Source organism: Monopterus albus, unplaced genomic scaffold (genome assembly GCF_001952655.1).
Source record: "Monopterus albus unplaced genomic scaffold, M_albus_1.0 scaffold202.1, whole genome shotgun sequence".
Lineage (NCBI taxonomy): Eukaryota > Metazoa > Chordata > Actinopteri > Synbranchiformes > Synbranchidae > Monopterus > Monopterus albus.
In genome coordinates, this window is record NW_018128082.1 from 491,412 (window position 1) to 506,541 (window position 15,130).

General features: G+C 41.4%; 2 protein-coding genes across 8 annotated transcripts in view; one reads left to right on the top strand and one right to left on the bottom strand.

Annotated features, from left to right (window-relative positions):
* hip1 (huntingtin interacting protein 1) overlaps positions 1-10,997 on the bottom strand; it is a 41,467-nt gene extending 30,470 nt beyond the window's left edge. The window contains exons 1-3 of one of the 5 annotated variants that reach the window (XM_020618230.1): positions 10,910-10,991; positions 9,821-9,886; positions 8,207-8,329 (exon numbers count right to left, since the gene is read on the bottom strand). In XM_020618230.1, the coding sequence (XP_020473886.1) occupies positions 8,207-8,323 (117 nt within the window). In that variant the 5' untranslated portion in view covers positions 8,324-8,329; positions 9,821-9,886; positions 10,910-10,991. Of the gene's footprint in view, positions 1-8,206; positions 8,330-8,772; positions 8,841-8,913; positions 8,942-9,048; positions 9,064-9,820; positions 9,887-10,909 lie in introns of those variants that run through there. The other 4 variants (XM_020618229.1, XM_020618231.1, XM_020618233.1 and 1 more) reach the window with 4 other exon arrangements.
* bcl7bb (BAF chromatin remodeling complex subunit BCL7B b) lies at positions 10,945-14,893 on the top strand. 3 transcript variants are annotated; one of them, XM_020618235.1, is made up of 6 exons: positions 10,945-11,075; positions 11,552-11,627; positions 11,724-11,811; positions 11,917-12,075; positions 13,901-14,004; positions 14,183-14,893. In XM_020618235.1, the coding sequence occupies exons 1-6, from the start codon at positions 10,963-10,965 to the stop codon at positions 14,252-14,254; spliced, it is 612 nt and encodes a 203-aa protein (XP_020473891.1). In that variant the 5' UTR covers positions 10,945-10,962; the 3' UTR covers positions 14,255-14,893. The 3 variants fall into 3 exon arrangements, with proteins under 3 accessions (XP_020473891.1, XP_020473892.1, XP_020473893.1); XM_020618236.1 differs by lacking the exon at positions 10,945-11,075 and adding an exon at positions 11,225-11,294; XM_020618237.1 differs by lacking the exon at positions 10,945-11,075 and adding an exon at positions 11,259-11,471 and having other exon boundaries at positions 14,183-14,892.
* The last annotated feature ends 237 nt before the right edge of the window (positions 14,894-15,130 follow it).

Below are 15,130 nucleotides of genomic sequence, written 5' to 3' on the forward strand. Positions count from 1 at the left end.
AGAGGGGGGGGGGGACTACCTCTGATAAGCCCCGCTCATTTCACCGCTGCTTCACTTTAAAACCACCTGCTTGCATATGCATGTATCAGCCCACATAGCGGATAAGACCGAGACAGTAAGCTACCTTTATTTTGCAAATAGCCCGCTCCCTCGGTAGACAATAGTAGCATGGAGCCCGCAGAGTGGGATGGCCCCAACCCGGTGGTTCCCAAGCTGGGGTCCGGGGACCGCCAGGGGTCCTGTATAGGGGGAGGTGGAGAGGGGGTTCAGAAAAGGAGAAAATGACTGAATTGTCACGGTTCAGTAGGGGTTAGCACGGATAGGCTGAGAGATGCAACTGACCAATTTCATTGTCTTCTTGTCAATCAATTAAACTGAGGTCTCAAATGATTTTATTTGACAATTGGTGCATATGACCTCATCTGAATCAGCAGACAATAAGATAAAACCAAAAGTCCCCTGATGTATGTAAGCCCCCCCCCGGATCCTGCGATGTGCTCCCACAAATGCAACAGAAAACAAACAAAAGACATGACATTAAAGAACATGGCTCAATGATTTTGTAAGCACAGATAGCATGTTTTTAAAAGATGGGGGCCTGTTTCAGAGGTGAATTATATTTAGGTCTTAAGTCTTCTGTTTGACTGCAGCAATAATGTGGTTCTGGAAAACACACGAAGCAAGTTGCAAAGGGGAAAAGGGGAAAATAGCTCAACTTCCACGCTGAGAGCAATTCTAGGTAAGTGATGCCCCCATCTGGTTTCTCCAAGACTCTCAACTAAACAAGTCAAAGTGTCTGCTGGGAAACAGGCCTACTGTCTACACACGTTTAAACCACCTGCTAACAACTATAAATTGGTCCAATATGCACATTTTCATAGGCTTCAAAGCTGTTATGTATCATAACACAAAATTCAATTACAGAGAAATTTGCTGCTTAGCTAGTTTAATTAAATTCATTTCATACTCATACACATTGCTATAATAAATACACCAACTACAGGCTGTTTACCATTATAGCTCGAGTCCTATTTGATATTATTGTTCTCACAATTTCATAACTACCTACTAACACTTACTTTCTTCACTGATTTCGTTAATTATATAGACAGTAAATGTGGACACGGTCATAGAGAAAGGTGGAAAATGTATAAATCACCACCCATAGGATCGGTTGTTTCTCCTGCATCAAACATATCTTGGACGCCTTTGCTGAAGACTGTCAAGAGCATCATACTGTATAGGGGGTGATGTGGATGGGAACATGGAACAATGCAGGACTGAGGTTGACTGGCATTGTTGTAATAACCTACAGGTCTTGCATATCTGTATTGACTGTTGTTCCAGGATTTGTGCTGGTAAAGAGGACTGTGTCTGTGAGAGTCAACTCAACTGTGTAGTCAAAGTGAATGCAGCACTGATAAAATTATGCCATCACTGGCCACACTGTTAAACTCTAATGAAATCCACTACAACAGCTCAATCATAAATTCTTCCATTACAAAGACAAAAATGTTCAGTTTTGATTGACACTGTCAGAGAGGAATTACTTAAACTATATGTTTATCACTGAGGCTGTACTTGCATTATATTGTCCACCGCATTTACAAACATGAGGGGGAAAAAATATTAGAAACACATTATGATCACAGCAATAAATATACAGTTGAATTAAAACCTCTGGGAAAGTTTTAACATAAACTGACATGAGTTTTGAGAAGGCAGAATACAGTTTGTGATAGTGGTATACGTGTACCTTAAAAAAAAGCAGCCCGGGGGTGGAGACAGGGGGCGGCCAGGCGCGGCATCGGCCACCTCTGCCTGTAATAATGCTGCTCTTGTCATGGAAACAATAAACTCAGAAGATCCAATCTCTAAATCCAGGCCACTGTTTTGTTTTTTTAAAGGCTTTTCTATACAATCACAGGACAGCAGCTGACCAACTGCGGCCAGGCCAGCCACAGTAATCAATATGCTACTCATTATACCATCGGGGCTGCACATTATAGCAACATTAAGTCTGTCTCCAAACAATGCCGGCTCTTTTCCAACAAGTCTCTTCACTTCCTGGTACGGCGTGGGCCACTCACCGATGGCAGCCAAACAGAGCATTTCTCACATACAGCAGTCCCACTCTGCCTCTGCCATGCCTTTCACTCAGCCACGGAAAGACACTTATATAAAGTCTACCCCCCTGGAATAAAGGATAGTTTTGAATTTTACTTCTCATCTTAATCAAGGTGTGTAAAAAAATCTGTTCTGTCAAAACAGACAAACAGGTGAAAACAAATACTGACAGTGATTGTTCTAATACTGCGCAAAGTGCTGTGATATGAGCAGGTTGTTTGTTTTGTGATCTCAAGGTCATTATCTCCTTTGCACCATGTTTTCATTGCAACCAGATCCTCAAAATCAAGTTAACCATTAATGACACTAGCGTCCTTCCTCGAGTACCAATGACAAGAAGTGGAACTAACTTGGAGACAAAGATAACTTATTAGTAACTGTAACATCATATACTCTAAATGCATTTGTATGTTTATTGTGTTATGCAAGTCTTTAGGTCCAGCTAAAAAATAAAGCCCATCATCCTGTCCAGATATGTCCCTCGCAGAACTCTACGGTCGTCAGGTCACCTCGCCCTCGTGGTTCCCTCTTTTCACTATAAGAAACCATTTTCAGCTGACACCACTGAAAACACAAGTTATAATTATTCTATTCTGTTAGGTTGCAAAACCAAAACACACTGTGTTGAGCAAACAGGCTAAAGCGCAGGGGTTGAAGTCCTGTAACGTGGACGTCTCTTCGCCTGACTTATGACGTGTGCTCTTACTAGAATTACTTTCTCTTTCTCTCAGTGGATCATCCCAACCCACATTTGACCAAGCATTTAGTTCCAGACCAGGGGTTTGTGCTATGTACATATTTGGGTGAGAGGTGACAGTGGGTGCTGACATTTGGCCTCTCTTCAACAGGGGTGAAAAAGCCAAATAATCACTGGTTATCTCTTCAATAAGACTGAAACCTACCACCCACATCTCAACCATCAGTATATGTTGTAGCAGCCCACAATAAATTCATGTAGGCTAGAATTATTTTAGCCTGCTGTATTAAAGCAGGTTTGCAGGGAACGTCTGGGCTCAACGTCTATCATGTGGCGTTTGTGTTTAATATAAATAAGTTTGTATTTTCTTTCTGATGAACTTCATTTAGCAATCCTGGTATGGGTAGCACTATGGCTGGACAATAACTCAATATTCACGTTTAGTGGAATCGTAACCTGAAGATGTGTTCATATCATTCTGCAGATATCGGTTGTCTAAATTAATTATTTTAAACAAATAATCAAAAGCTGCAGAACAGTAGCAGACAGTTTGTTATACTGAACATCACTTTGATTATTTTATGTGACTTTGTGTGCCTTTACTATCAGAACTAGGCAGCAGTGGAAGAAGAACTCAGATCCTTTACTTAAGTAAAAATAATACCGGAATACCATGTAAAAATACTCAGCTAAAAGTAAAGAAAAGGAATCAACAGTCTTATGATAATAGTGTATGTTGTATTATTAATTTGACTATGAAAAGTAACTATCATACAAATGTAGAGGAGTAAAAAGAACAACATTTGCCTCTGAAAAGTAGTGAACTCAAAGTACGTAGTAGCAAAAAATGAAAATACTGAAATAAAGTACTGATACCTTAAAATTGTGCTTAAATACATCCATCCATCCATTTTCATCCGCTTATCCGGGACCGGGTCGCGGGGGCAGCAGTCTAAGCAAAGATGCCCAGACTTCCCTCTCTCCAGACACTTCCTCCAGCTCCTCCGGGGCATGCTGAGGCGTTCCCAGGCCAGCCGAGAGACATAGTCCCTCCAGCGTGTCCTGGGTCTTTCCCGGGGCCTCCTCCCGGTGGGACATGCCCGGAACACCTCCCTAGGAAGGCGCCCAGGAGGCATCCGAAACAGATGCCCGAGCCACCTCGGGCATCTGTTAAATACAGTACTTGAATAAATGTCCTTAGTTACTTTCCACCACTGGAATTAGGTATATTAATATTAGGAGATTTATTTCGACCATATTGTCCAGCCTTAGTCACATAGCTGAGGACTGTATGAGTGTTTACAATGAGACATGAGGCCCCTCAGGCTGAAGCAGGCTAATTTGCATACCACATGCTTACACCGGTGATGTACTGTAGGTTTCGGTCTGACTGTTGATCTCTACTACATAAGAAACAAAAAGCAACTCTCCATCTCTGTCTCTCTCCCTTTCCGGTTTACTGTGCTGTAAAACCCAGAACAACAACTCCAAAACAATCTATAAATTAAAGCCATTATTATTGCCACCAGGAACTCGTCTGTGCACTTTGTTCCACTTACTGACCTGTCACTCATGTCCAGCTTTATTATTCTACAGCCAGTCAGTGCAATGAGGCCACAAACCACCGCATGCTGGTTCTGCTGCCTTGGTGCCTTTAAGGGTCTCGCTTGCATGCTTGTCTGTGTGTGGACTAGATGTGTGCGGATATCCCCCTGTAACTTTCCTGCATTTTGAATTGCAGGATGTAAAAGAAGGCAAGGAAGACTCAAGACAATGAGCAATGGAGGGGAGAACAACAAGGCAAAGAGAAAGACAAAAGACAAAGGAGAAAGAAAGGCAGGGAGACAGGGTGATTGAAAAAAAAAATGCTTGTCTACATCTGCTCTGCTGAGTGCTACTTGTGCCCGAGGGCTAAAGCCCCGCTTCTCCCCTGAATTCCACAACTGCCAGGGCACCAAAGAGCATTACACCAGGGTGTACGGGGTATCCATTAGCACATGTACATTAGTGATTCCTAATCAGGTGTACATCTACCCAGGGGGTATTGTACAATTGTGAGAGGGTACATAGAAATATTAAGAAGTAGCTCAATTCATTTGCTAAATATATTTAGCTAAAAGTAACAGATGAACAGATACTGAAAAGCAATGAATAACTGGTTGACAGACACAGCTAAAAGCATGGACGGATTACTGAACGGGCCGATTGGGCACAGGCTCGGGGGCCCAAGGGTTTTATTAGGCCCATAGCCCAGAGCCTCTGTTTGAAGTGTTAACATTTGTTGTTCAGATGTCAATCAAATGGCTTGAAAAAAGACACAAAAACAACCACAAAGAGACATCAACCTACCACAAAGACATGCAAAACAACAACAGACACACAGTGACTGCAAAGAGTTGCAAAATGACCAAAATGACTCAAAATAGCTACAAAGAATCACAAAAATGCTACAAAGACACACAAAACAGACTGCAAATGTGTTGTTTGTAGTCATTTAGTCTCTCTTTCAGTCTGGGGATTGTTTCACTGTAGGAGGGGATGGGGGCCTTTAACATGTGTGTGCCCAGGGGGGCCATTTTCTCATGAGCCATCCATGGCTAAAAGTACTAGCTTACACAGGGAAACAGCTAAAAGTAGTAGATAAACAGAAATAGAGGGCTAAAGATAATGGATAAAGAGTTTAAGCTGATTGTTAGAAGTAACTGATAAACAGTGAAATAGCTCAAAAGACAAACTGAAAAGTCAACTTGGTTAAAAGCAATGGACAAACTGTTGAAAAATATATCTCATATAAATACTGGTTGAAATGCCCATCTAGTCCTAGTGGTCAAAGAATGCAAACCTGACCAATCCAACCACAGTAGTGGTAGTTCAAATAGACAGGTTGTGAAACACTACTGTACACATACAAGGCAAAAGTCAAACAGACATGCACTAAAATACAGATACAAACACAAGTGACCTCACTGTGGACAAGAATAGAGGAACGAAGGAGGAGCAGGCAGTCTAATTTTAAGGCCTTCATTATGTAACATACATACAAGGTGGTGTCACTCAGTGGCTCACACCGCATGTCCCTGCTGAGGAACTGATGCCCCAGAAGTTTTCCACAAGCACTAATTACAGTTCATATCGGTCCAGAGATTACTACCTACACCGGCTTCAAATGAAAAACCTCTTCTGGGCTCTGACAGCTTGGAGGCTGTTTTGCAGTCTAGGAGACATTTTTTTTAGCCTTAAGATGAAGATTACTGTTCAGTACTAACTTGTTATTTTTGTCTTGGTTTTCCTCCTGCAACTGAGAACAACAGACCACCAAATCATGAAGTAACATTTGAGACAAACACACCAAAGATCAAATCCCCCCCCGCCCCCAAACGCTAAATTAAAGAGTCTGCTGCTATTATGAGTCTAAACATGTCATTAAAAGTGAGCGCTGCGTGTGCTATCTGGCTGCCCTGGTTCATGCCTTTTAGAACCCGACGTTGACACTATGACAAAGATGATTTTGCACACACCCTGGTTGTTTACCCAACTCAACAGAGTGATAGGCGAGCACTTCTTACAGTACAATCAGCATTTCGCAGCTTTTTAAGACCCTGCTGTCTGCAGTGCCCACTGCTCATATTCATATGAAGGAAACTACACTATAAAGTACAGAAATAAGGTTTTGAGGAACGGCATTCACATATAATCCACAGTGTATGATAGCTGGTTTTCTGCAGAAGAGGTGAAAGCCAGCCACACTGCAGATTTAGGCAGCTTTTAGGGCACAACAGATCAGATGAGATTATCTCTCGCTGATCTCCTGTAAAGTAGACCGCGGATTCATTGATTCCTGCGCTGCCTGCCACAGCTCTGGATCCCCAGTCAAACATCACCCACAGAGAAAAGAAAGCACATGCGGCATGTCTACAGGGGGAACAAATCCTCATCAGGGATTTGAACTGTAAAAAAAAAAAAAAACAAAACACGGGGGAGAAATTGGCACCATTCATATGAACAACAAATCAGCTGAATGTGTCACGCTGCCGTCGGATCATGTTGGAAATCAAACCTGGACTTGTTCTGTCCTGTGTGAATATTTTCACTCTCCTTAATGGCAGCAGGGAGCTTATTCACCGCAGAGCCGTTTGCTTTGTTTAACGGATCTCAGATAACAGACAGCTTTAATAAGGCAGATGCATAAAACTGTCAGAGCACTCCATTTGGACACATTTCTTTTTACTCTAAATGCCACACAACATATAATATCAGGATTCTGTGCAAGAATAGCAAGCATGGGAAGAGGTTTTGTTTACGCATTATGCTGTGGTGCTGGAGACCATTTTGCACTGACATATTTTTCCAGAGGGTATGATCTCAGGAGCCTGACAGTGACCTAGTGACCAGACTTGGCTCTGGACACAGAAAGCATGCTCTGCTGCCCCTAATCTGTGCTGCTAGTGTCCCAGATGGGAGAGGCGTTGGTTGGGGGGTGGGCACCCACTGTATGCAGCCATCTAAGACGCCAAATACCTGCTGCGCACATTTAGGCAGTGCTAATCCTACTGTCCAGTTTAGAAGCTGTTGTAAACGGTAGACGCTCATTGCTGCATTACCACAGCAGTTTGGCTCCCTTGTTTCATCTGACCTACTTTCTTCCCCCCTACCCTCCCCTGTGCCTGATCTGGGGAGCAGGGAGGGGAGACCACCAGGCAGGAAGCAGAAGGCACCACAGCATAACAGCAGCCTCTGCTCACTGGAAGAGCACTTCATGCAAAGTCACATATAGCTCTCGGAGCTACACAGAATTCATTAATCATCAGCAGCCATAACACCAAAACTACTACATTCAGTTCTTATCTCATTTGGCTTAAAATGATGCAGCTTCCCTGATCACATCAAAACATAGCCACCACCACTGAGCCTGCAGAGACCACAGGCCTACAGAAGACACTGACAGCCTGTCATACAGAGCTTCAGCTTGCCTCCCTCTTGTCTGGTTTATCTTGCTGATAGGTTCAATAGCACAGTTATGGGAATTCAAAAGGCCATTGACCTACATTTCAACTACTCTTCTGATGTACACTGGAGTCCCTGGTATCTGCTGATCACAACAGACCTTTGGGAAAGCAACACTAACATAATCCATAATCTGGCTCAGATATAGCACAGTGTAACTGGTGTATCAAACCTGGAAGAGTTGCTAAAATATGTCAAAAATAAAAATACAACAGGCTGTACTGATTAATGTGTGCCATTTTATATAAATCCTTAATTTGTTTAGTTCAGGAGCTGACAGCAAACAGCCTGACGTGCCTAATATACTCCCACGTTACAAAGCGGCCAGTGCCTTCATCCCAGACTTCAGACATTAATGTGACCCCCTGTCTCTCATACCTGTCCTCTCTCAAAGTTTTCCTTCTCCAGCTCCAGGCTGTTGGCCCCTCCAGTCCGTCGGATCACTTTGGGGATAGCGTTGGGTACTTGCTGCATGGAGCTTTTCACTCGGTCCATTGTAGTCTGTGACAGAAAAACACACAGCAGCGAAAGAAAAAAAAAATACTTCAGCGTATAAACAAGCTAGACCGTTTAAAAGACACACGCACAAGCAGGACCAACTATGGCGGGCAGCAGTCCACGCCGTGCTGGACTCGTCGGCCCGTTCGCTGGACCATTTGTCCTTTCTGTGCAACACCCCAGTCAATGACAGGAGCAGCCTGAACGGCACCAGGGTAAAGTCAGCCACGGTTAGCGGAGGAGGTGACTTCCGCTTCCAAAATAAAGCCCCTAGTGATTTATGTGCTGCGTTACATAAATACCATGTAGCTAGTGCTTGAAAATAATGCAAAGTTTAACTATGCGTGCTTTAGTTACTTCAGCAACTTCTTTCTCGCCGAAATGCTTATATAACCTATATATCAATAGACAGCATTAGGCACAATTAGGCCTAGTAGTTAACTCACATAATAAGTTGCAGAGGACAGGTTATATTTTGCCATTGTCTTTTTTGTATTGATACATTTTATGTAAAATACAGCAGCATAAGAAGGTTTACAAACAAGGTAGCCAGAAGAGATGTGTGCAAATCAATGAGAGAAATTTACAGGCACTATTTGTCTATAAACTCAGCTCTGCACAGTGCATTGCTGCACAATACACGCAATCTCAGTAAAAGTGTATATGCACTCCATCCTCAGAGGAAACCCCTAAATAGTATGAGAAGAGTATAAGGACAATACTCAGCGTCATGCAGACATGCGTTGCTGTAATTTGGATATTTCCTCTGGTAACTTCTCTTTGGCTCCCCCCAGTGCCGTCAGCTCCAGCAGGGCCCGCCCACACCATCAGAAATACTCTGTGATTTTGGTTTTCTAGCCTTTTCCATCAAACTACACCAGCACTCTTATAATCTTATCAAACAGATATGACATACAAGTCTCTACAGGGATGTTGTCACCACTTCCGGCACTGGGTGATTAGGGCAACATCAGGCACAATAATGTTCAGTCTCTCATGAGTCACAGGATTGGGATGCTTGAAAATATGATATGGAAAATGTTAAAAAAATATATTTAATTTCATTAATTTTATTCAGGAGCTTCAACATGAGTGAATCATGGCACATGACCACAATCTGAGGTTGCTATATGTGGCCAGTCAAGCCAACAGAAATCCTTACAAGTCAGAATGCATTCTATCATGTCTTATATGCAGCATCACTTTTTATAAGCTCTGTGGGACATAAAACATTGAGTCAGATGCTCCTTGTCCTCTTATATGCTGCATCACTTTTTATAAGCTCTGTGGGACATAAAACATTGAGTCAGATGCTCCTTGTCCCGATCACTGCCAGAACAACTTGTCCAAGCAATGATAGACTTATCTGCTCAGTCTGAGTAGTGATACTGTACAGTATATCATAAAATACTAACTGCTAATTAGAAGAGCCTATCATGCTACGTTGCATTCCCTTTATCTCTCACCACACCATATTTTCATAAAGGGTTGTACCTGGGATCAGGTTTCATGGAGTGGCTGGGTAGCTGCTTGAAGAGTGCTGATCTGCTCTACTATTCTCTAGGGGATATAGGCAAGCAAAGGATTACTTCCTGTCAGTGATTATTTATATTGCAATAATAAATCAACATTGTAACAGACTGCCAACCTTTGCTCCCAGTCACTGAGGCATAGGAGGAGACTTTTTGAGTTGCATGACTCAAGGCTACCCTCTGCTGGTCAAACATGGGAACTAGTGTGGGCTACATTTAATCAAACCTTTGTCTACATACATACTATAGGTCTACAAAAAACTAAAAACAAACTATATCTTCATGTTCAGTCTATGATCACAATTAAACAAATACACAGACCATGGTAGAACCACAGATCCTTTAGTTAAGTAAAAGCACCAATGCCACAATGTAAAAGTACCGCCATTAAAAGTCTTAGATTTAAAATTCCCACTTAAGTAAAAGTACAGAAGTGGTTCCCAGCAGAGGTTCCAGCACACTCCAGAGAGTGACGATTGGTGGGGAAGGCAAAAGGAAAATATTAGATCTGCTTCACCAATCTGTTTTAGATTTTCTGGGTATTTTCTAATTTTGCATTTTTGTGAAAGATTGAAGAGTGCTACCTCTTGAACTGTTTAACAAAACCATTTGAGAGGTTTAGAAAATAAACTTCATTAGTGAAACTGTTAATAGGCAGACATCTGAAATGGTAAGAGGTCCCCAGTGTATTCAGGGACAAACCAAAAGGTTTGTGAACCACTGTTCATCTTTAACAATGTACTATAAGCTTTTATAAAATCTTTATCTGGAAAGTAACCAGAAACTACACAGGTCACATTTAGTTTAGTAAAAAAAAAAAGATAAAGAAACTACGGTGTTGCTGCACTGTAGTGGGGTAAAAGTACAGCAAACGCTACTTTCAGCCACTGTAAACATAAACTTCAACTTATCATGTCAATTCAAATGAACAAATGCGTAATGAAAAATAACAATAGCTACTCAATGCGTCAACCCTATCGTTACAGTAGCCTGCACTATGTACACACTGAGGGTGAAGCAAAAAAGTGACTATGAATTCTCGCGAGATTACCGATGCATCGGAGGACTAGGGCTTGGTCTTGAAGTTTTCAGATGCATCTGTAGATGAATCATAACAGCATCAAGATGTCGGGACGATCAGGCCGCGCTGAGACCCGAAGTCGAGCTAAAGATGACATTAAAAAGGTCCTGGCGGCCATCGAGAAAGTGCGGAAATGGTACGTAGGCTGACTGGGACGGACAATATGGAGGATAATGTATTAGAAGACCGTAGGGTGATATCTGACTGCACCGCTCAACAAACTTCAGTCGGAAAAGTTAGGAGATTGACGTGGCTGCTGACCAATCAATGCCCAGGTTTGACAATAGAGGCGGGGCTATTTCTTCCTCCGAGAGCTGTCAATATGGCTGCGGCCTCACATGCTGCCCGCTATTGTGTAGGCGACTGTCTTGTTAGTCACGTCACAGTGGAATTATTAAACACCCTTGGACCTATTCTCGTTTTTTTACATGCTCGTGTAACGTGCAATGGTTATATGTGGGCATAATAGGATATTTGATTAGCTCTCAAATCTAGTGGGGATAGAGCCTGTATACTGTATGTCATGCTACAGGTTAATGCTATTAAGCCAAATAATATTGTGCTACAGCTAAACTCAGCTAGTTTCTAAAATCAAACTAATTTTATTCCCAGGGAGAAGAAATGGGTGACAGTTGGGGACACATCTTTACGTATATACAAGTGGGTGCCAGTAACAGAAACCAAGCAGGTGGGGTCCTCTGTTATGTAAATATTCATTATTACTGTTTATTTATTTTTTGTCTCCCCTTGCTCTAGAATTTGACAACCTGCTTTCTGTTATCAGATTTATCGCACCAAATCCACAGGTGGAGAAGTTAGAGGACTGAAAGATGTGGTCTTGGAAAATACTAACTCTTTACTGGATTTCACTGGTGAGTCACTGGTGATCTTGCATCTTAATGTGTGCATAAATGACCAAACACAACATGTTGCAACAGTTGAAACTACATCTGATGTTCTGTACAACTTCTGTACAGATGAAAACAGCAACCAGAGCTTTCTGTCAGATATTTACCAGTCTAAAATGGATAACAGCAGCAGCACCTCCAGCTCGCAGCAGGTCAGCCCCCCACATACCTCCAGCCTTCGAAATGAAGACTCCCAGCCACCAATGCTCGGCCAGGAGAGTGTGGATGGTATGTGGATGGAACGCTCAAGAATCTTATTGCTTATTACATTATTGCTGTAATTTTGAAAAGCTACTCACAGTAGGTACAGAGCTAAACAATGAGCTAATTGTAGCCACAGCTCCAATTATAAACGAGCCAAACTAATAAACTAGGATCTGTTGGACTTGCAGTCATGGCCAAAAATATCGGCACCCCTGCGTTTCTATTAGATAATGCACCACTTCTCCCAGAAAATTGTTGCAATAACAAATTCTTTGGTATTCTCATGTTTATTTCTTTTGTTTGCATTGGAACAACAAAAAGCAGAGAAAACAAAGCCAAAACTGATACATTCCACACAGAACTCCAAAAATGGGCTGGACAGAATTATTGACACTCTCAACTTAATATTTGGTAGCACAACCTGAAATCAGTCACTTCCTGTAACCATCAGTGAGTTTCTTACATCTCTGTACTAGAATTTTGGACCACTCTTCTTTTGCCAGCTGCTCCAGGACTCTTCAGCTCATTGCCTGAAACAATTTCTGTGTGCTTTTTGAAGTCTGCTTTGTTCTGCTGTAACACCCATGACCTCTGATGGAGACAAAACCTTCTGACACTGGGCCTTACACTGCACCCCAGAATCTGTTGGTAGTCTTCAGATTTCATAATGCTGTATACACAGTGTAGACATCAATGCCTGAAGCAGCAAAGCAGCCCCAAAACATCAGTGAACCTCCACCGCCCCAAAACATCAGTGAACCTCCACCGTTTTTAACTGTAGGGATCATGTTCTTTTCTTTGAAGGCTTCATTTTGTTTTCTGAAAACGGTAGAATCATGTGTTTACCGAAAAACTCTATTTTAGTCTCATCTGTCCACAGGATATTCTCCCGGAAGGACTGTGGCTTCCTCTGGTAAAGTTAGGCAAACTCCAATCAGGCTTTTTTATGTTTCTGTGCCAACAGTGGGGTCCCCCTGGGTCTCCTACCATAGCGTCCCTTGTCATTCAGATGGCGATGGACAGTGTGAGCTGACATTGTTGTACCCTGTGCCTGCAGGTCAGCTTGAATTTGTTTGGAAGTTGATTGAGGTCCTTTATCCACCTCCATTTCAATCTGTCATCTGTTTTTCTCCTTCGTCCACGTCCACGACAATGTTGCGCACAGCAAACACAGGAACAACCAGATCTCTGGAGATGGACTTGTAGCCATGAGACTGTCCATGCTTTTCCACTATTGTGGTGTTCAAACCCTGAGACAGTCTTTGCTCTTCTTTCTTTTCTCCGTGCTCAGTATGGTCCACGTGACACAAAGGTCGAGTCAACTTTTCTCCACTTTAACTGGTTGCAAGTGTGATTTCTATATCGCCAACACCTTTTGGTTGCTACAAGTCAGTTTCATTACAAATTAAAGGAGCATCACATGCTGGAAATACAACTATTTCTGATGATTTTGAAAAGGTGTCAATAATTCTGTCCAGTCCATTTTTGGAGTTCTGTGTAGAATGTATAAAATTTGGTTTTGTTTTCTCTGCTTTTTGTGTTGTTTCAATGCAAACAAAAGAAATAAACATGAGAGTACCAAAGAATTTGTTATTTTAACAATTTTCTGGGAGAAGTGGTGCATTATCTGACAGAAATGCAGGGTGCCGATATTTTTGGCCATGACTGTATACATGGGTGTTGACCCTCAATTCTTTGTATTGGAATGGTAGCAACAGTAAGTATCAATAACAACAAACAAATTACATATCTTAATGAAAATGCTTAGTTATGTGCTTTATTGTCTCTCTATCTGTTCACTATCAAAGCTGAATTAATGGGGATATAAATTAACTCCTTGTGAATGCAGAGCCAGTTCATTTGGGACAGGAAGGGGCCGATGAGCCTCCTACTCTCATCAAAGAGGACCTTCTTTCATCAGGGGCTGTTAGACGGAGCACTCCAGACACACAGGTTCAGTTATGAAAATAGGTTCAAAGAATAAAACATTTTCCTTGATTAATTAAGAATTGAAATCATATTTCTGTGGTCAGTTGCATAATGTAAAATTAAAGTTAACTTAAACTCGAATTGTTTCTAGCTGTGCTAGAATTTCTATAACTTATTTACAATGTTCCTTTTTATTCTGCAGGAGGAACTGGATGAAACAGGAGCACCTCCTTTAAAGAAGATTTGCACAGGAGAAAATACTGTACTGAGATAGTTTATTTATATTAGTTTTGTCAAAATGTCCTAAGTTGTTGTTAGATTAGCTAAGCTTTCAAAATTATTCAAAGGTTCTTGACAATGACACAAATATGATCCATTGCATTTCAGCAAATCACAATTTTTGCAAAGTCTGGGTTCACTTTTGAAGGTCTTTGAAGTCTTGCTATTTTAAGTGATTTCTGACATGAAGGGAAACAATTTTCCAAACCTTCTGTGGCAATTTACTGTTGTAGGCAGCAGTGTGTTATACACTTTGTATGCTTTAAATGTCAAAATGGCAACTGTTTCCAATTTACTCTTTATGCATTTGAAATTTACTTATGCATGTTTTCTTATCCTGTTGCTTTATTTTTTAGGTTTACAGGCCATTTTGAAAACGTGTTAAATGTGTAGCTTTATGCAGATCGATGTTTAGATGTGCTGTTATGTATTAAACATGATGCCTTTTCTGGATCTTATTTTAGCTTTTGGCTCATGTCTAAAAATAGATGCCTTTTTATTTATAATTTGCCCTTGTTTATAACAGTTACTGAAGACGTTTTGTAAACCATAATAAATGAGAAAGTTCATTGAGTAAATACTGAAGAAGGCTTCATGCTGAAACACGTCAGTCCATTGTAAATAAATTCATCTTTATGATTGATACATAAGGTGATTTTTTTATGTGTGCTTTTTTATGGAGTGCTGCTTTTCCATTTCAATTTTTTTTTTGGTGCTGCCAGGATGGTAATTATTTAAACAGCTACTCTTCTGTATTATTAAGGCACGGCCACAAAGGGTAACCTATTGTTCAATCAGACCAGTGGGAAATGGAGTGGCGGAAATTGTTTTAGAAATTAATTTAATGATTCACAGGGGTGTTCAATTTCGC